The 22,996-nt window shown below is 33.1% G+C and overlaps 1 protein-coding gene across 1 annotated transcript; it reads right to left on the bottom strand.

Annotated features, from left to right (window-relative positions):
- Positions 1 to 12,178: 12,178 nt before the first annotated feature.
- Positions 12,179 to 22,379, bottom strand: LOC134283237 (uncharacterized). The gene is made up of 6 exons (XM_062765686.1): positions 22,340 to 22,379; positions 19,174 to 19,250; positions 18,105 to 18,873; positions 17,829 to 17,903; positions 17,670 to 17,750; positions 12,179 to 12,886 (listed from the first exon to the last, which is right to left on the bottom strand). Exons 2-6 carry the CDS (start codon positions 19,213 to 19,215, stop codon positions 12,315 to 12,317), a joined length of 1,539 nt encoding a protein of 512 aa, XP_062621670.1. The 5' UTR covers positions 19,216 to 19,250; positions 22,340 to 22,379; the 3' UTR covers positions 12,179 to 12,314.
- Between the last annotated feature and the right edge of the window lie 617 nt (positions 22,380 to 22,996).

Genomic DNA, 22,996 nt, shown 5'->3' with positions numbered 1-22,996 from the left:
CTTTTTGTTTTTAGTTTACTGAGAGTCAGATTCACCCTATGTCAATGAATGTCTGTTCTTACGGAGGTTAAATTCTTTCATTAAATTGTTATATTATAATTTCACACAAAAAATTCAAGTAAAGCAATTCTTCAGTGGAAATATATTGTCGTTATACAGAAATTGTAAATGGATCTACTTTAATTTGACAAAACATAACGGAAGGCTTAGATGACTAGTTATATTACTTTCTAGAGGTAATGAACACATACTTGAGAGCCAACTCGAGGTTTTATCAAGTTAACGCTTCCTTCTAATATATAAATAATAGATCACATTATAGATAGGTGAAAAGTTCAACAGTTGTGTTTGATCTTAAATTTTTTTTTTTATCAGAAAATAGCACATTCAGGCTATTTGATTTAATTTTTTGTATAATTTTATTTTTATACGGGTTTATCTAATCTAACTTAGCGGTTTTATTAAATTATTTACAATGCATTTCTGTATATTCTTTTGGTGCACAGACTTTAAAGATACTACACCCGGTTTTAAAAATGATGTAACCAGGGCGTACTTTACTTTATAAGAGGAAAAGGTATTCCATTCTTCTTTGAATATTGGTAAGGGAGAGGGGGGTCACACCCACATTTGTCTAGATACGTCATTTCACATTCAAATTAATAAAAGATTGAATCTGCTGTCATGGTCGTTAAATCGCCCTTACGTTTGGCAAAATTTTGACTTAAAAGAGGCTGGGTGGTCGTGGCCATTTTTAGACTATTTTGATCTCCTTTAAAAGAGAGCTCCATATAAAGATATTATAAAATGATCAAATTTTAAAGTTAAAAAAATGTTGTATTTTAATTTCACCTTATATTTTTAATCATGTTTCACTTTGACTAACTTATTACTATTTTGGTTACAACTGTAAGAAGAATCGAAAATTAAAGTTTGAATAAGAAAGTAGGACCAAGAAATCGAATTAAATTTAAACGAAAAGGGGCTCTGAGGCCTTTTCTATAAAAACATGTACACATGTACACAGAGATCTTGTGCGAACAGTCTACGAAATATAGAAATATAACCCTAGAAAAAAGAATGTTTTTATTATCATTTGAAAAAAACATATGATATAATTCTTTCGGGTTTTCCCTTTTTCGGCCCATTGGAAGCAATTTCATGGGGAGGGGGGTGTCAGTTGGCACAAAACAAGATTTTCTTGACATCATTCCCCCTTTTTTTTAAAAAAGAGACATAAATGTTGAGGGAACTTAAAAATCCTTTACCCTTTTCTTATGCATTTATCGACGAAATTACTGAGGCGACAGGATTGGAAATTGCTTTTATTTAATTGGTATAGCATACACCGGGAACCTTTTCCCTGCCTACGGACCTTGCCCGAGGCCATAAAACATAAATAAACTCACTTTAGATCTCAGTCTATCTTTTTTATATTCTACTTATTCCTTAAGTAAAAGTGAGACTGTAATCAAAGGTGAGCTCAAGTAAGTTCATGACCATGGTGCATGATTTAATTTAAACAATATTTATTCAGTAAACTGAATAGATTAGGCAACAGGCTAAAGCCTATAAATACCCTCTCTATAAAACAGGTCAAGAATACTTTTCTGTTACAGTATGTTATTGAGTATGGATGTTCCTGGTGCGTCGAAACTATAGTTGATCACACTTTCCAAACAAAATCGAAAGCAAAGTATCAGAGGGAATCAATGTTACACTTAATTCTAAGAAGCATACATAGCATGGAAACATTACTTGGTTCTTCTTTAGTCGATGACGAAGAGGACGAATATGACTATAGATTGAACATTGAAAACCTTAAAAATACTTTGAAATTGATCATAAAACGAAGAATGAGGAGACATTCCTTTCCTTAGCCTCCTTGCAAATTGATTGATTTAACATTCTTGGGAATGCATGAACAGATTACTTTGACATTGCTTAGAGCAAATACATTTAAGAAGTTTGTCGTATGTGCACTGCATTTTTTACCTTGATTTTGAATAAAATTTGAAGGCACAATATACCAATAAATACAAAAATTGCGGGCGATCCATTGGTGTAGTTAGAAGGTCTTTATGGGGATATGGGACTGTTTCTTTTAATTCAGTAATTGTTATTTATAGAGTAAAGAGTTTTCTTTCAAATGCTATTACTGCTACATTTTTTGTCTGATTTCAAAATAATTTTGCAAAAAAATAAACTAAACAATATTTGCTCGGTCGGTAACGAGCTCGGTCAGCGACGGATGTTAGGAGTTCAACATGTGTGTTTTTATGTGTCTTTTTGAGAGCGGTGCTGTTCGTAGTAACTGCAGTGTTAAAATGTCAATTTATTATTTTATAAATGAAAAATAAGAATGTATCTTAAGTTAAAAGTTTTAGAAAAAAATAAAATACTAGTCGTATTGAGCTCTTTGGTTTTAAGTCAATGGAGAACACAAAAGTAAGATGGGTTTTCCTCCTTTTCTCCTTAGTTTTCGTTAAAGATATATTCTTAAATACTGTATAATATTCATTCTTACAGGGATTGTGGAGACAGCGATCCAAGCTTTTGCCTGAAGCCCCCCCCCCCCCCCTGATATTCTGTTTCTGTTAATATCAATACTGACGTTGATCACAAATCCCCCACCGAATCCATTGGTGGATTTTCTACATCGGTTATGTAATGGAGAAATAGGTGTCTGGCAAGGAAGAAACGTTTTATTTTCTCAGTATATCCTAGGCTAATTTGCTGACAAGGTCATTGTATCGACCATAGAATTTACGAAATGATGACTTTAAACGAGACTGTTGATATTCTTGTTTCATCAACTTGCTTGTCAATAATTTACCTCGTTTAAGAAATTGTTCATACGTAGAGCACGCTCTTGCGTATCGAATCAACTGAATATGATGCATATTACCATACGCAACCGCTGCGATCAACGGTACATGAACTGAGCCACAGTTGTTGTATTATTCTGGTCACAGAAAAAGTCTATATCGTATCATATTATAGAACGACATAAAAGACTCTTGAAAATTGGAGAAAATACTACGAACAATATTTTAAACCACATTTCTTCAAGAATTTGATGCAAAGTTTTAGTGAAAGTCATATCATTATACTAACTGGGGGCCAGGATGTGGTTAAATAGCAACCTCTTGCCATGTTGCAATCAAATATCTAGACTTAGATTACACTGTAATTCCTGTACGATGTCCAGAAGATATAATATTCTACGGGGATCCTGAAATACGACAATTGTCAAATTCGATTGATTAGCTGGATCTTTGCATATGGGCACGAAACAATTTTACTATACCTACTTGACAAAATGTCTTTGAATAATACAAACATAGGGGCTGTGTTTGGAACTTAAGTAAAAAGCCAACTAAGATGTCTTGTCCTAGGTTTGTTACTCAGAGAATGCTAACATTGTTGGGATTATTTAACAACATATAAACCCTGCCTGTATAAACCGGTATCCACAACTGAAAAAGAAAGGCGGTGATGAAACAAGCTTTTATACGCCAATTACCCCCTTGACACTTTCAGAAGAGTGTTGATATAGTTGACGTCATATTAAAGGCTGGGCCGATGTCAATGTGTGCGATGCAAATGGGAACACTCCATTGATATATACATCCGAAATAAATACCATTAAGAGGCTTATAGGATCTGGAGCTGATTTAAATAAATGTGAAAATGGGACACATCCTCTTGATTTTGCAGCAAAATTGAATAATAATGATGCTGTAAAATGTCTCCTGACAAATGGAGGTCATTGCAATTATCTTATTGAAGATGGAACAAGAGTTCTGTATTTTGGCTCAAAATACGGGTATATAGACATGGTTAAAACTTTATATGAATTCGGAACTGATTATTCAATTTATAAGAACACAGATAAATCTCCTTTTTGTATCGCTACAGCTTAAGGTCATCTTTGTGTTCTTGAGTTTCTCCTTAAAAAGGGTGCAAACTGCAATTTCGTAGATGAATTTAGTAGGAAACCAATACTTCTTGCATCAAGAAGAGGTTTTCTAGAAATTGTTTTGTTTTTGCTGAACAAAAGGGTAGATTGCAATAAATACACCGAGTTTGAGAATCTCCATTATTTGCAGCTGTTTGTAATGGGCACGCAGAGATTGCGAGTCTTTTAATTGACAAGGGAGCAGACGTTAACGTAATTTGTAAGTCTATGTTCAATTATGCATTACAATCAACCCCTCTTCACAAAGCAGTGGAGTTTAATGACATGAAAGGAATCAATTTACTCCAGAGAAAATCCCTTAAATATAGATTACAAAATGACGAATACATGACCCCTCTGGAAATGAGCCTTTGAATGGGATTTAAAGAAATCACGAATCTTTTGATAAAAGGTGAAAATGGTCTTATTCAAGGAAAGGGAAATGAGCATTTATTCGAAATAATAACAAAATTGTGATCGTCATTTTTATTCCTTAACAATAAGGATGACGTAGAAGTAAAAAGAACAACAACTTTATATTGTCGTGAAAGCTCACTGGTACATAAAGTGAATTCAAACGATGAATATGGATCATTAAAGCATCTACTCTCCTTAGGACTCAGATCAGATCGAAATATCGTCTTACTTGAAAAATTCAATCCTCTTTCCAGCTCGCCTTTACAAAGTTTCAACTGGATGCTGTCATGAGACAGTAATACCCGCACTAAGGTGTTTGCCTCTAAATACACAATCCTACGGGCGGCTTACCAAGGAAAAAGTCAAAATAATTCTATATAATTCAGGCACGTAGCATCGTTTTTGAAAGTAGGGGGGGGGAACCTGAGAAATTTTTTTTTACTAACCTAAAAAAATTAACAAGGAAAAAAAATGAAATGGGGGGGGGGTGAGGGGGGGGGTGGTGGCCACTTTTTTTTCAAGGCAAAATTACTTTCACTTCCAATTTTTCCCATATTTCCTTGCAATGTATATACTGTGGTTAAAAGTGGGGGGAGGGGGCAACCATCTTTTTAATGGCCATTTTCTTATAGTACAGGTTATGTTGGGAAAAAAAGGGGGCAGCCCCCCAAGCCCCCCCCCCCCCCCCCCGGTTGCTACGTGCCTGTAATTTACATATGTATTCATAAAATTGGGTATGAAATTATCCCTGTGACCTATAACTCAGAACCTCTTATATTTATTTTACATGCTTAATTCATTATAAACCAGTTTGAATTCTATTAATAATGTAAATTAGATTTTGATAAATGTTTTGCTCATATTAGGACCTTTTTAAATTTACTAATCCCCCCCCCCCCTCTCGACACCACAATCACACAGTACATACTTTTGGGAATAGGCTAGATGGAACAGTTTTGTTAAAACAGTGTTTGTTATGAATTAATTTAAAATTTGTTCTTGACATGTAAATTCTACATCACATCACGTTGCGTCACCCATTATCATATTTTTAGATTAAACTCCATTCGGTACACCTCGGCCGATTCCCACTTCATCTGATAAGGTGACGGAATCGACGGCACGGAGGTTTTCCGAATGGAATATCATTATAACATGCTGCAGAATGGTGTGCTTTGGATTAATTCATTTTGTGTTATAATTGGATTTATATTTCATGAAGTTTACAGGACCTATGGAGGTCGGTAAGTACAAGTTTAAGTATAGTGGGGGTAAAATAAACCCAAGCGATTAGGTTAAAGTTCAAAAAGGGTCAAAGATCATCGCATGCCACACTAGACGAATTTCATATTGTGAAGTTATCTCCCCTTGTCGATGTGACATTCAGTTACTGCCAATACTGGTGCGGATCCAGAATTTTTTTCGGGAGTAGGGAGGGGGGTTCACATCTCAGTCAAAATATTCATGCCTAGAATTTCCTGACAAGCAGGAGAAAAAAATCATACACTAAAAACAAATAAACAATAAAAACCCCAATGTTTTTTTAGTTAGGGGGAGGATGTCCAAAATCATTTTTTATTTGCTTCAGTATATAGTCTTGTTTAAATAACAAAGGAAATTCCAGGGGGGGGGGGGGTTCCAATCTCCCTACCCACTCCCTATCCCTGAAATAACAATCTATTTTGTGATTCCAATTAAATAGTATATTTTTTTCCATTTGACTAATTATGTACATATTTTGTTTCTTGTGTTTATATTATGTCTGTATATTTGTCTGCAGAAATTATAACCTTGCCCATAAGTTTTAAGTGGGATGGGCTATACAATTGGCTTCCACATTTTATAGGTTTATTTCTTGTGACAATTAAGACCTTTTATTTGGGTACCATTAATTTTTACCTCTGATCACTTGACCTAGAATACACATTTTTACAAGAAAAATACCCAACTTTAAACTTGGCCTAAATTTTGATCAGTAGGTGCTAGGGCTTTCATGCTTAACATGTGTATTCATTGTGAACTGTCAACAGGTATAAATATGTTTGACCTTGACCGTAGAGTTTGAACCACTTAAAAAAATAACCTTGGCAATTAACTTTTGAAGAGGAAGTACTAGGGATTACTTATTTCACATGTGCATTCCTTGTGACAAGACTTTTTTCTGATACCAACAATTGAACCTTTTGACCTTGACCTTTGAGTTTGACATATATTTGAGAAACTTCAACCTTCGCCATAGGCTACCAGACAGGGACATCAGTGTTTCACAAACACATCTTGTCTTCATTATTATTTGGTGGTGTCTCCATATGACGGAAAAATTCCAATGAGATATGTATTCACAACAAACAAACAAATTACTAAAGAAAATATAAAACATGAATATGTTGGTCATGCATATCTCTGCATGAAAAAAAACCCAGCTTTTCAAGTACTGCAACCATATTGTAACCCTTTCAAAACACTCATTTGAGCTTTTCTGGTTTCCTTGTCATATAACGTCTGTTGTGACATGTTGTCCATCTGTTTGTCTGAAAACTTTTTACATTTTTAACTTTTCTAGAACCACTGGTCCAATTTTACCCATGCATTTCATATAGAAATATGTACATTTGTATGTCAGACTGTTCTTCTGTCTGAATAAAATTAACCTTGGTTATCACGATCATATCTACTGAATGAGAAGAGACAAGGCATTCATATTAAACTTATGTACTAGTATTTACCTGTGAGAATGGCATGGTTTTTTTGTTTTTTTTTTACATATGACCTAGAAGTTTGACCTACTTGCAAAAAAATTAAATTGTTATAAATTTATCATTTTGAAAGAGAAAAGTTAGGGCATTCATATTATAATGCATGTATATTATTACCTGTGATAAGATCTTTCCAAATGAATCATGACTTTTACTCTGTGACCTTGACCTTGAAGCCTAACCTACTTTTCAAAAATGTTGCATTTGCTTATAACTTTTGATTGAGATGAGATATGACTCTCACATTTGACATTTGTACATTAATTACTCATAAAAACTCAAGATGTTTCCCAGCTTGCAATGTTTTTTTACTCTTTAACGTTAATGTTTTACATAATTTTCAAGATATTTAACTCTCCTAAAAGATGATTAGGCTTCTGAGTAACATTAAGGAGGACTTCAGGAAAGACAGGACTTTTTGCACAAAAAATGTAATTTTCCACCCACATTTGACCTCCCAGGGCAATATCAAAATTCCAAAACCTTGCTGCACATCTACATGACACTACCAACCATCTCCCTAAAGATGATTAGGCTACTGTGTAAAATGTAAGAGAATTTCAGGGAAGACGGGGCTTTTTGCATAAAAACGTCATTTTTTTTACCCCTATTTGACCCCCCGGGGCAAAATCAAAATTCCGAAACCTTACTGCACATCTACATGAAACCACCAACCATCTCCCAAAAGATGATTAGCCTACTGTGTAAAATGTAAGAGGAGTTCAGGGAAGACGGGGTTTTTTTTGCATAAAAAACGTCATTTTTCAACCCCCATTTGACCCCCCCGGGGCAAAATCAAAATTCCAACACCTTCCTGCACATCTACATGACACCACCAACCATCTCCCAAAAGATGATTAGCCTACTGTGTAAAATGTAAGAGGAGTTCAGGGAAGACGAGGCTTTTTGCATAAAAAACGTCATTTTTCGACCCCCATTTGACCCCCCGGGGCAATATCAAAATTCCGAAACCTTACTGCACAATTACATGACACCACCAACCATCTCCCAAAAGATGATTAGCCTACTGTGTAAAATGTAAGAGGAGTTCAGGGAAGACGAGGCTTTTTGCATAAAAAACGTCATTTTTCGACCCCCATTTGACCCCCCGGGGCAAAATCAAAATTCCAAAACCTTACTGCACATCTACATGACACCATCAACCATCTCCCAAAAGATGATTAGCCTACTGTGTAAAATGTAAGAGGAGTTCAGGGAAGACGGGGCTTTTTGCATAAAAAACGTCATTTTTCGACCCCCATTTGACCCCCCGGGGCAAAATCAAAATTCCGAAACCTTACTGCACATCTACATGACACCACCAACCATCTCCCAAAAGATGATTAGCCTACTGTGTAAAATGTAAGAGGAGTTTAGGGAAGAAAAGTGTGACAGACGGACGGACGGACGGACGGACGGACGGACATGAGTAACAACAATATACCCGAACTTTCTTTAGAAAGTGCGGGTATAATAATGATCACGAGGATTTAATGTCAAACTTTATAATTGAAAATTGCATCAATAATGGCAATATCCAGCTTCTGAAATTGATTTTAGACCACATGTTTAAGAGAGGAATGCACAAGAAAACTGACTTGAAACCATTTATATTGAAAATGAAGATTTCTTAGAGAGAACTAAACCTGATTTCGCTATTCTTGGTTCTGGTCGAGTTCACTGCAAAGGCCTATTTGCCCATCAAATTGGGTATATAATGGACAATTCAAACTCCATTTCACATGCTTTATTGGGGCATATATCTAGACTGAAATATAGAATTTGGGACGATTGTGATCCTGAATCATTTCTATATGAACATGAGGATTATATATTTATTTCCGATGCTCTAGCGTACCTTAAAACAAAAATGAGACGACATTATATTTAATAACAGTATGTGCAACATGAACATTTAACACCTGCATCACTGTCATTCTTATTGGTCATCAAAGAAGACAAAAACATAGTATATGCATTTTTTTGTTGTTTTATTCAATATTCAAAAATATTATTATTCAGGCCAAACAAAAAAATAACTTTGTTTACTGTTACGTGCTGAAATAAAGTAGGGTCGGTAGGTAGGAATTTTTTTTTATTTTATTGAATTTTTTTTATACACAATTAAATTCACATGAATTGGAATTACAAACAGTTTTACCATTGTATGGTGCCTTAATTTTGTTTGGGCTTGTAATATGGGTGGTAGAAAATATAATCTTTCTTGCCATTTGCCTTACAGCTCAGGGGTGTGCAATTAAAAAAAATCAAATACTAACCCACAGGCTTGTAACAGCAATAAGGTTAATACTAGTCCAAAGTTAAAAGTGACCAGTCCAAATATAATGTAGGGGCAAAAAATTGTAAAAAGTTAATTTTAAAAAGTTCATTGTTGAGAAAGTCAGGGTCCTAAGCCATTCCTTTTAAAGTTGAAGTTTAAAAATTTTAAGAAAGTATCTTTTCTTTTCTGAACATATTGCACTAGTCTAGCTTGTCTAAAATGAAGCAAAAATCATTTTATTTTCATTTCAAACCATTAAGTATAATTGATATATATTAAAGTTTAGTCACATAACACTTAGCTATCAGTTGATTGGGGGATCGTATATAATTGAAAGAGATTTCTGCATGTATTTACCATTAATAGAGGAATGGAGGAAATTCGGATTAGGAAAAAACAATCGTTTTTTAAGTAAATAAGTCAGGTAGTATTGCAAAATGGATGAGATTAAAGTGATTTAAGAACAGTAGGAGCATGCTGCCTGGAAAATTTTCATTAGTTGGAAATTAAATAGCAAAACATTGAGTGAAAATACCGTTTGTGTTTCTCATTTTTAAAAGCATAATTTTAATTTTATTTTTACTACCCCCAAAAAACGATAGCACCGGGCGTTGGTCGATGCTTGTTGCACACCCCTGCAACTGCCACGCAATGGTAAGCAAATTGCAACAAACTCGTTGATGTAGATCTTGAACTCACTGGTTTTGTTTATAAATGTACTTTCGATTTCGATTTCAAAGATGAATGTAAAAGTTAAACTGACCGGCCAGTAACTTCCGGATTTTTATGACGAAAAAAAAAGTTTGGGTCGGCGATTAAAATTAGGGTCGGTCGGGTAACCGTAAACAAACATATTTTTTTGTTACGCCTCATATGAATGTACATAATATAAATAAGCACATTAAAGCCAGAGTGAGTGTTATTCTTTTTTCATTCAACTAACTCTGAGGTTGGACAATGTTCTTTGTTCTTTTTTTTTTGGCGATGCCTGTCAAATGTATTCAAACTATAACTTGTTATGTTTTGGTAACGAGTTATAAAGTTGATCCCTGAACTTTATTAGATGTCTTAGTGCAAACAGATTAAAAGGAATATCTGTGGATTATAAAGATTCGACGCATTTTAGACAGTCAAATGTTAACAAGAAAGGTGTTGTATGTCTTTTGACCTAAAATCTTTTAATTAATGATAAAGGAACCAGTAAAATCAATTGAAAAGTCAAAACAATCAAACCAGAAGTAGACGGAAATGACTCGATCTTTCAGAGATATAAGTCGGAAAATTAAGTTTTTACAGAACGATTATACAAATTTACAACCTTGATATTGAAGTTTTGATCTAAGACAAATAAGGTAATAAACAATTTGTAAATCTGATTGCAAAAGCCCAAAAGCTTTCGAGATATCGCGCGGAAAATATAATGAGAAAGACAAGAGTACAGAGGGACAGACAGACCAAATTGAAAATTTTGGTGGTTGGATATGAACTTTTAATAATCTCCTTTATTGACTCAAATATCTGATAATAAAATTTCTAAATATTTTGAGAATTTAATCTTACTCATTACGGCGAGTCTGGAAATTGAAAAAAAAATCAGACCTGTGTACCGGTACATTCTCTATTTATGGCGAAGGTTCCTTGAAAAGAAAAGATTTTTTTTGTTATCAAGGACGACTGACAACAAACTGAATTTGATCTAGAGAGCTCATTTAAGTTTAACAAAAATGTACATGTATTTTCTATTCATGAACTGTTTGTTTTTAAGACTATATACAGTGCAAACTGTGGCTGAAGCCTAAAATGACCAAATTAAATTATGTATTTAATTTGCAATATAAGGTAGTGGCATTTAACCAAGAAAAAATATATTTCACCAAAACGCAACCAGTGAACACAGATCATTGTTGTTTACTTCCATAAAGAAAATAACATGTAAAGTACATGTTCGATTAATTTATCTTGGCTTTTTAAAATGTTAAGGATACTGGAATTGATAACAAATTGAGTGATATACTACTTTTTTATTTAGAAGTTAGATCTACGGACAGACCCCTCTAACTGCAGAAACATTCCTTAAAAGCAGAAATGTTTAGTCTCAAGTGTAGAGAGGGTTCTAACTTTAACTGCTCTTTTAAATTTCTCTTTTACACCTAAGAAGGGCTAATATATTAGGTAACAAGTTGCTGTCCTTTAAAAATGCGTGGACCATATGCATGTTTTCTAACCGAATTTCAAATAGGAAAATATCTAGGTATATTTAGTGAATATTCATGTAGGTTTGGTCACATATTCTACAATGATCTTTCTTCTCATGACTGATTGTAGTTTCAAAGCAAAATTGTTTAAATTTATCTCCGATTAGCGGTCTTTAGTTTTGTCAGTTTAAAAATCGGGCTATTTTGATACATGTTACCGGTACCTCGCTTATGTATATTTACTGAGTAAACATCAGGGTGCACGCAATGATGTGGACTTAAGAAATAGATATTTTGTTAAAAGTCTGCATGGTAACAGAGATAAATGAGGTACAGAGAGATACTAGACCTACTGTTTTGTTGAACTGAATCATACTATATTTTTTTCTTGCTTTCTGGCGACAAATCTTCACTCTATCAGTTTATGGATCTTTAAAATTGATGTTTTGTACTCAGCTACACTGTAACCATTATTGCCTTTTGACCCTTGTTTTAAGAATACGTTGTTTTCCGAAGAAAAACTCATTGTAATAAAACAGTTAAAGGAAAAAATGAAACAATTGCATTGGTTTTTATTTATGATCAAGAGTTTATCAAACATACAAACATGCATACATGTACATGTTTATAATCAAGAAATTGAAAGAGGATACCTATGTTTCATAAATGGATACAAGTTAGCACACACCGAGGATATTACATGATCAAGCTTTTCCCCACCCCTTGTTAAGAACAACAATTACATCATTTTCTTCAGCATAGTACAAAGCATCACAAACATGTTTTCTATTCAGAGATGGAAAATTGTTTTTAATTATTTTCAATGCTTTGATAATTTTCGTTTTTATGTCACATGGGAAGTTGGTTTCTAGTTTATCAATATCTTTTTGTCGTAGTCCAAGATAGCGAACAACGTGCACGTATGTATGAGCAAGATGCCTAGATATTTGTACAAAATCGTCTTCACCAACATATATTTCTGGCCCCTCTATTTCAATATGATGATGTCGAAAGCTTTCAATAGAAAAGTTTCCGATGTCTTCCGCCAGATCCAGCCTTCCTATTTCCTTGAGTGCGTTCTTCAGTTCCTCCGCGTGGTCAAGTTCGGGACGTCTGCACTTCCATGTATTCATGATTTTAAAAGAAATTTCAGGACTATACCTTGTCTTACAACTTTCGACAACTGTGGTTTCGTGTAAGAGTGCAACACACAGTTCTAGGGAAGTACCTGGACCAACTAACCTACGTGAAAGATAATCGAACAGTATCTCGACATCTGAAATATAAAAAAAAATGTTATTACATTAGTTCATGTATAATATTTTATACATATTTATCTACCTCTACCTATAGTTATATTTTATAAATGTCGGTAATTTACATATAATTATATGGTGTGGAAAACATTACAGAGATTAACAAACTCCATGGGCCACCGCGCTCACCTATACATGACTATGATTGATTGATTGTATATTGTTTAACGTCCCTCTTGAGAATTTTTCACTCATATGGAGACGTCACCGATGCCGGTGAAGGGCTTCAAATTTAGACCTATACTCGGCACTCAGGGCCATTGAGCAGTGAGGGTTCTTTATCGTGCCAACGCCTACCGTGACACGGGACCTACGTTTTTAAGGTAATATCCGAAAGACCCGTGACTTTCACTTCTAGTGCCGAGCGCTTGGCGAAGGAACAGTCACTACCTTTGTTTACGTCTTAGGTATGACGCGGCGCCGCGATCGAGAATCGAACCCGGGCCTCCCGATCACGAAGCGAACGCTCTACCACTAGGCTACCGTGACCGGTTACATGACTATGATGTTCTTAAGAAAAAGATTCTTAAAGTTGCCTTAATATTGACCATATTAAGGCACTTTGAAAAATGTGTATGGCTAGGTCAATACTCTTGCTTATCTTAGTTATGATAAATAATTGAACCTGTTTGATAACATTTCGCTGATGATGAGGTCACTTCAAGATTTGAAAGTGAGAGATTTTGATTTTTCCATGCTTTGAAAATTCTTTCTCTCTAAAATGTTTTGCTGTACTTATTTTTTTCTAGTTTGCATGCATTTTATTTAAACTAAAATTTATTGAAAGTTTTCAACGTTTATACCAGTTATGCAAATACATATATTTGGTGTAGCATAGGCATCAGTGTCGGAAAGGGGGCTTAGGCACACATGTTTTGCATGATATACATAATATAGGCATTGAAAATTGGGGCTTCTCTTGGGACGGCTATGTACAGTGTATAAGAAGATCTTCTCTTCTTCTCGATGTTCTCATTGAGGTTAATTATAATTAGTACATGTAAATTAAAAAGTTTTTAGAAAGAAAATTACATGTATTACAAATTGATTCTCTCGGTTACTAACATTTTCTTCTAGAATTTTTGTGTTTTATAATTTTTTTTTCAAAGTGCGTTAAATGGCCTCGTGTTAAAATGTATATGTACACTCTCAAAGGTACTTGGACACAGATTTGAAGTTAATATTTTCTGTACAATATAATGAATTATATATTTTAAAAAAATTTCTCGCAAAAATTAATTAAAAATCTTATTTCATTCAGAAGTTATTAAAACTTCAAATTTTTTGGCGGGTTTGATTGACACATCCTTGCAACTTCACAAATTTTAACTTTATTCTTAATCCTTCGGTAAAGTGGCAATATTTCTGTGTATTAATGAGAAATATCAAAACTTTAATCCAGAAAAATATTTTTTTTAGAGTAGAAATGTTACAAAGCAAAATGCCTTCACAAGTATTGTCATTCCGAACTAAATCCTGTGTGCAAATCGATCACACTCGTGTTATGTACACAGTTTTTGTAAACAGAGAACTGCACGGACTGAAAATAAATTGGTGTTTGTTTTGCTTTCGAACATGTCTACTCTGATTTTTCTGGGTTATAATATTTATATTTTTCATTTAGACACAACAAGATTGCCACTTTCCCTAAGTATTAAGAGTAAACTTAATATTTGTGAAAGTTAAAGGATATCTTTTGTGTAAAATGCTATTGAAATATATAAGTCGTAATATTATACAGAAAAAATTACCCCAAAATCTGTGTCCAAGTACCTTTAACGCACTTCGAAAAAAAAATTCAAGTGCGTTAAGTGTGTCCCGAATTTGACGCATTCAAAGTGCGTTGAATTTGTCCCAATTTTAACGCACTTTGAAAAATTTGTTTAAAGTGTGTAATTTTTTCCAAAGTGCGTTGTCACACACGAGCATACAATGTAGGGTATACAATTATAATGGAATATTAGGTAAAAGCAATTTTCAGAATCAAAATATCATAACTCTCCGGTAAATTAATACTAGTTAACATTTTTGTCTATATTCAGATGAATTTAAATGATTAATTATATAAGTACAAATGTTGACGTTTTGTGTATTGGGATACAGGAAAGGAAAAACCATCATACGTCATCACGGGAAAATGTCAAACATAATACTTTTCTGCAGTTCCAATACAATTTGCACTTCAATGGCAGTAATTTTATATGTCATAAGTGCATTTGTATGTTGAGTTTACACTGATTTTTTTTCTTTGAAAACCATGGAGATACGAGAAATGATAGCATGTATCAACTAACCCTGTAGGGTAGAACCTTCGCGAGCCCCACGTGAGTGTTGCCGAGATCCCGTTTCTTCTTCATTCAATGATTATATTAATCTCCCAACTAAATTATTGTCAAAAAAGTTGCTTTAAATTTCAAGACCTATTTTTGGTTTCGTTTATCCTTTTGTTCGACTTTGTCAATGTAACAGGCCTACCGGGCTTCCCTCTCTCACCATGCTGTTTTGTTTATAAAAACTACGCATGCGTGTATAGCATGGAATGTGGAATCTCGAACATGTTGCGATATATATATTTATAGTCCATAAATAATTATTAATTCTAATAAAATAATCAGAACTATTTACTTATGAAACTTGTAATTTTCTGAAGGTGTGTACATTTATGAGTATGAAAAAAAAAATCTAAATCCTATAGGAAAATTTTAACAAGTCTGCTTTTGAAGAGATGCGCCGTATTGTCACTTTAAAGATTTTCCTTATATATTCCTATTCAAATCTTTGATCTGCCACTGTGGTCCTGCCCTACTCCTAGGGATCATATTTTGAACAAACTTTACTCTGCACTACCTTAGAATGTTTTCATGAGTTTCATCTTTTCTGGGCCCAGTGGTTCATGAGAAGAAGATTTTCAAATAAAATGTCATTAATTTTTGGCTAATTCATTTATAACTATCTCCCCTTGGAATATGGCATGGCCCTTCATTGTACAAATTAATCTCTTCCTTTAATCTACACAACAAATTAAAAGACAAATCATATAGAATTGAGGCAAGCACTTATTAGGCAATGAGAGGTTTAAGAAAGATTATAAGAGATTTCTTTCTATGTTTTTGAACGAACCGCCTGCATGGTGCAGTGGATGGTCTTCTAAAGTCAGAGAGTAAGGAGTTGCTCCTAACTTTGCGGGCTCTAATGGGACGGTGGGATATAGAGAAGGCTTTTTTTCGTATAAGATCGTATAAACCAAGGTCCCTTGTCGCAGTAGGTGCTGGTACGGAAAAGATTCATCAATTTTTATACATATGCAAAATGATTAATTTTTATTTAAATGATTTTTACTTAATTATTCATTTGAGGTTTGGTAAATTTTTATTGTCAAACTCTATGGAAGGCTTATACTTTGGGTGGATGTTTCTCGTGCAATTTTAAACTATAATGCTAGAGGTTTTTTTCCCTTTTTATTGCATGAAATACTTAATGCGCTAGTAGCATATTTAGCTACTAGCTTAGATTTAGTTTCATCTTTAGAGAAGCTAAAAGCAGGCGACAAATGCATTTCCTGGAACCACATAGATTTCTTGTACTTTACCAAGCAAAACTGGTATATTACACTGCTCATTTTTCCTACATTATAAATGCTAAGCAAAGTTTTGCAAATGGTCAACATGTCCCAAAAATTACAATAGGATCAATTCTATATGAGATAAAAAGTTAAAAATTTTACAGCTTATAAAAATTTCTTTCATTAACAAATAGAAAGTTTATCTTGAATGAAAATATCTAAAAAATATTTTAATTAAAAAAATATATATCAAAAATAGTTGCATATAAGGGGGACGCGAAAAATTAGTGCAAACGATCGTCGCAGAAAAAATATACGTTTATACAAGAAGAGCAAGTTGGACACGTGAATTATCTCTGAAACGCTGTTATTGAAAGTATGACATCTATAAAGAAAAAACCCTTTAAAATGATAAAGTCAATAAAGTCAACTATTTGCAATATACTCTCGGTTTCATATCTTAACATCTGGACAAATAAACGAAAACATTTTAGAGGCCATCAAGATCCAACTTGTCCTTCATTGATACACATAATATATTGTTTCTACAATTATGTCTTTCTCTTTTTTTTTAAAATATAAATCTAAGCAATTTTTTAAAAGAATTTCTGCGATCTTTTTCAAAAAGTGACAGATGATACAAACAAACTTGTGTCAAAGATTTTGAATATAACAGATTTGGTCATATTTTAATGAATAAAATGAATAGGTTTTACCAAGTAGTTTTTAACTTTTTATTGAAAGTTGAACAAAAAATTGAATTTGAAGTAAAACAAATATTTGTATAGAATAATAAGGATGGTATTAGAAGGTTGGAGTTTGAATGTCACAGGTTTACAATTTCTTTAGATTCTAGAACATGTACAAACGGCTTTTTGATAGGGTGGAGCATTTTATTTTAAGGCCAGCGTGTTTGTATGGATTGAAGTACGTGTAAAATATTATGAATAGATTATTAATTTATTCCTAACTGAAGAGAGATATCAAGCAAAGCAATAGAGATTGTCAAACAAGAAAGGTTATGGGGAACGGAGTAGGATCAGATAAAGAGAGAACAGCAGATGGGGAGGGACAATTTGTTGTACATTCTCGTGAATGACTTATATAGGTTTTCAAAAATCTAGCAAATCCTCTAAGTAGACTCAAATATACTTATAAAATAAAGATAACAGCAATCATACCGTTTACTTTGAATTCAACTTGAGCAGCGTCTATCTTTCTGCGTTTCTGGATATGATTACATGCACCATCCTCTTGATTTGCTAAAAGAAAAAAATTAAATCATTTATCCAGTATAATTTTAAAACATACATCTAAAAAATAATTTCATTACTCCTTACATTTCCTTCTTCCTTGCAATCCAGATGTACTTGGAAAACAGGAGCCTTCAGGAGCAGATGCTGTAATTCTGTCATCTATTAAATGTGTGAGAAACAAGACACTCAGTTTTGTTGAATAAATTATAACATAATTTGTGACAAATAGATATTTATTTAAAAACTTTAAAAGAGTTGACACTTATAAAAACCTTTCTTTCAGGTTTTAAAGGTAGATTTTTTCTCGTATGTCTTTTATAGACAAAAAAACGAGCAAATATTCAGTTTCGACTTTTTTACCTCCCTCTTTCGGTTGTTTTCTTATCATATCTTCAATTTTCTCTAAGGCGTCCTCGAGGTCCATGCTTCTCTCTCTTAGTCCTACAATAACTTCTATAATGTTCTTGGAGACTTCTTTATCTCTAAGCTTGGATGCAATATCACCGACTTTAAGGGAAACAGAAGATTTTATTTTAAACACAACACGGATAAGTGTGACTGTAAGACGTTTGGTGTCATCCCACTTCGTGTGTGAAGCTTCTTCTTTTGTTAAACCGAAATCACCATACTTAACAGTAGGGTCGGACTCGCTTTTAAAAAGAATGTTGCCTTCATGTATGTCATGGTGCACGAGATCAAAGGAATGAATGAATATTAGTCCCTTAAATAGGCCTCTCAATATGTGCAATTGGAACTCATATTCCTTGTACCTGTCCTGAAATTTGGATTTGTCAAGAGTTCCTCCCGTACAAAGTTCCATCACCACTATATAAAACTTTTTATTGTTGTAAGTAATATTATCTAGATGGATAAATTGTACTAAATTTTCACATGGGCCTTCTTTTAAAAATGTCAGATTACTTTCTATTTCACTGTCTTTAAAACTTGACTCTTCCATAATTTTAAGTGCTACTTCGCGCTCTTTAAATGTTTTATTTTTACCCTTATACCAAGCGCTAAAAACACCGCCGTAATTTCCTCCACCAAGTTCTTGTGCAATATCATATTTTTCTTTGAAACTATCAGAATTTTTCACAAACTCCTGAACCTCTTTGGGTACTTTGCTGGACTGAAAGAAACAGAAAGTTGATTTTTATTATTTAAATCAATACCATACAGGTATTTTATAACAAAGATTAGAGCACAGGAAGCCCTGCTCAAAATAATTCATATGAATACATATAACATGAGATAAATTTAAGGCAAATGTTCTTTCAGTACCATGTTCATAATATAAGGTAAGTAATTATGAAAATTGACCTGTGTATCAAAAAGGATTTATTCATCTGTCTAATACTAATTTTTTTCAGTATTTTTATCAAGTATGATAATTCGTAATATTAACTAAGTCTCGTAATTTGCAGTATACGTTTTCTGATCCTGGTGTACGTGTATCCTTATTTTCTTCCATGCGACGTTTTTCTCCTCTCCAAATGCTGTCCGCTCCTTAAAAATGAAATTCACTTCATCAAATGCTACAATCATAAAATGAAGTTGTTTAGCCAATCTAAAAAAAGTCCTAATATTCCTGTTTAATTTTCACAACAAGATTTGTCTTAAAACTTGAAGCTCCTTTTTTGTATTGCGTAAATTATTTGTGAGTGGCTGCGACTGACCGACATATATAAGTCGATACGATAACAAAGGGTAGCGATGTGTTTGCCATGTGCTCGTCATGTTGAAGTGAATTTTGAAAGAGGAGATGGAATATACAGGAAGAACTTTTGAGAGATCAAACTGTAGTTATATATTGAACAAAATCAAAATAATTTTATATAAAAGGGAGAAGGGTCAACAAATGTGAGCTCATACTTAATTAAACAAAAAAACATGTTCGAAACAAATTTCTTGCTTCCATTGTTATGTCTCCGTTTGACATGTTTAATATTAAAATTCATCACGTGATGTCCACCTGCGAGTGCACTCGTGAAAACAGTAAAATTGTGTTATTTAACTTGACCTTGATCTAAATTATGTCTTTGAGTGTGTCTTGCTGCCGTTTTCAGAATTTAGCAAATAATTATTGTTTTAACGAGGCCGAGTCTAATTAGAGTGCGCATCACTTTGTGCAGCTTCTTAATTTCATGTAGTCATTTGAGTGACAGTATACCTTTGCAAATTATTTTGATTTTAATACAAAATTTATATTATCTGAACTCCTACTGGTCTGAAAATGTGATTTTACGACAATAAAAGAGAAAATGGGAATCCTGTAGGGGACATAGTCATGCAATATTCTGAAAATATTTGTTTTAAAAGCAAGATCGACCGCACTGCTGTGTATGGCGATTTCGGTTTAACAAAAGAAGACATTAATATTTTGATTGTTGACATGACTATCCTCACATAATTATCTTGCATGTTAACATAAATAAGTTGCATATCAACATAATTATGTTTCATCTTGATATCAGAAAAAGGCGTCAGTAAGTAAATTGACAGATAATAAAATTATATTCTCTGCTAACATCGGTCACTTGCCTGCTAACATAATTATCTTGCATGTTGACATGTTTTTCTTGCATGTTAAGATAAGAGAGTGTCACAGTTTTCCTTTTTCCTAAATATGTAGAAGATTAAAAGAACTTTATGCTTCAGAAAATAATTAATTTAGTTAGATTAAAAATAGTTAACTTTTTTCAGATAAAACGATTTAAACAGCACAATCTTGAACAATATCTGGAAGCTGCACATTGACTTCTAATTTGCCATTTAATGAATTGCAAATTAGCCACACAGCAAAATAAGTCAGACTTTCCATTTTTGAAATAGGGAATCTCAATTGTTCTGAAAAATTGCAACCTTGAAACAAAAAACATTGATAAATGCACAAAGAGGAAGACATTTTTTTAACTGCCATTTCTGATTTTTGTTTCAAATAGGCATAGTTTTCGAAATCGCAAAAATGGAATAAAATTGTCCAAATGGCCCAGTGATATACAGAGAGAGACAATTGTTCATAAATTTATAACTGATTTCTGTAGGTTTAGATAGATATATTATTGATTTTTATTTGTATACTTTTTTGCTTATATTTTGCATGACAATTATTATGTGTTTTTTAAGGAGTTGTTAGAAGTTGTTTCTTATCCTTTTGCTTGCCACTAAAATAGAGAGAGAGAGAGAGAGAGAGAGAGAGAGAGAGAGAGAGAGAGAGAGAGAGAGAGAATGGCAAGAAGTTTTACAGTAATTAAATATATTACACATGCAGATATAGATTGTTTTCCTTGATACTGTGACTTAAAAGTAATGGCATAATGCTTTATTCAATTTTGTCTCAGAAAATAAAGTACTAAGTATTCCTTTAAAATATGCTTTCACAAAGTTTGCTTAGTTTGCTTTATTTTTTATCTGCTCTTTGTGGCTTATATTTGATTTGAAATTAATGGAATGTCTTGCATGTACATATAGCTCCGATAGTGTGATTAAGGGACAAAGTTTTATTTTATGAAAAAAATATTTTCGCAGGATGCATATAACTTTCAACATGCTGTGGGAAGTGCACTGGCCATCATGCTTTCTTACAATTTTCCCACTGATCTTTCTCGCGCAAATTGGCAATAGTGATACACGTATACATTAAAAAATAATTAAAAATAAAAAGGTTGACATTCACTAAAAGGTCGCCAATGTTAAGAAAACCTATGTATGATACAAACGTAAAGTGTTTTGCCATATCAAGCTGGTAATACCGTAAACATAAACATAGTCATCTACGTAGCTGTATCTATATTTAGACATAACTTGAGTATTAAAATGTCCTTTTCAATAAATAGAGAAGTATCACGAGTTTATGAACCACCCTCTATACCTTGCAATTGCATTTAGGAGGCAGAAATATACTATAATAGATAATGATCTGACACTGTCCTAAATAAATCGACTGTTTTGCCAAGCCAGAAAGTCAAAAAATTTCGTTTGTGCAATGAAAAATCCCGAGATATAGATAACCGGAACTCTTTAGGTTTTAAGTACGAAACTCCCGATAAGGAAGTAGTCAAGCGAAATTTTATAAATGATTCATTATAACCCTTACCATATAATATTGGAAAATAAAACTGAAGTCTTAACTAACCTAAAATTTTATATCTTTCATCGTTTGACATTGATATTGAATTTGAACAGCAAATAAAGTTCAAATTAACCTCTTTCAACAGTTCAGTAGACTCTGATGTGCCAGGTAAATTCTATTTTTAGACAACAAAGAAGTGGGTTAAATGTAAAAACCATGTGTGTTTTTATTCTTATACCTTACATTTAAAATTAATCGTGGGATACCAGATTATATATTATAGAGATTCCGAGATCAAACATGCATATCAAAATACAGTTTTACAAGGAAATGGTAACAATGTGGATATTGAAAATAGTGTGCATATTATGATTATTTTCTGGTCTTTGAACTAAAACATACGATCTTCATCAAGAAAACAATAGAGATCGATTTTATGATGATTTTGAAATCAATGGGATAAAAAACAACGCAGAGAATTTATTCATAGCAAAGAAAAATAACAAACATTTTCACCACTTACCTCAAAACACGAGGTATCGCCAGCTGTGTTTTGAAATAATATTGCGGAAGTGACGTGAGACAATGGGATTATGGGGTGGATCTAAATACAAAGTATAGAATAAAAACAATGGTGTGTTTTAAATCAGTTGTGTTCATATTTTATAATTCATTTATAAAATACTTCGACACATTTCATTCATTTTTTTATTCAATTATCAAAGGAACTGACTTGGCAGATGTGTTTTTTTTTCTAAATGTGCATGTGTTAACGATTTTTACTTTCTTGTGTGCACAAAAGGAATCATCAGAAAAATAATAATGACATTCTCCTTTAGGGTTTTTGAGATTAAGAAATATTGACAAAAGTACATCTGATCAATTATAATTTCAAACTCAAAAATTTGCTGGATAGACAAAGTCCACGATTATTGTTTTGACATAAAATTGATATTGTGGCTCGGGTGGAAAATGAGTTCTCGGCAAACATTGCCCTCTATCACGTTTCTAAACCTCGGCTAAATATACTATATGTCTCAAGACAGTTTCCATTTGTTTCATATTTATCTGGAAAGAAATAACAAATATGGATGCAATATATTTTTTTCTAAATTGAAAGAGTTTATCTTAAATATTCTTGATGTGGTTTTTGTGAAAAGCAACAGTACATGTATCAGTC

This window comes from Saccostrea cucullata, unplaced genomic scaffold, assembly GCF_032062105.1.
Source record: "Saccostrea cucullata isolate Sc308-1 unplaced genomic scaffold, CSIRO_AGI_Scuc_v1 ctg5186, whole genome shotgun sequence".
Taxonomy (NCBI): Eukaryota; Metazoa; Mollusca; class Bivalvia; order Ostreida; family Ostreidae; genus Saccostrea; species Saccostrea cuccullata.
This window is presented reverse-complemented; position numbering and strand designations above follow the sequence as displayed.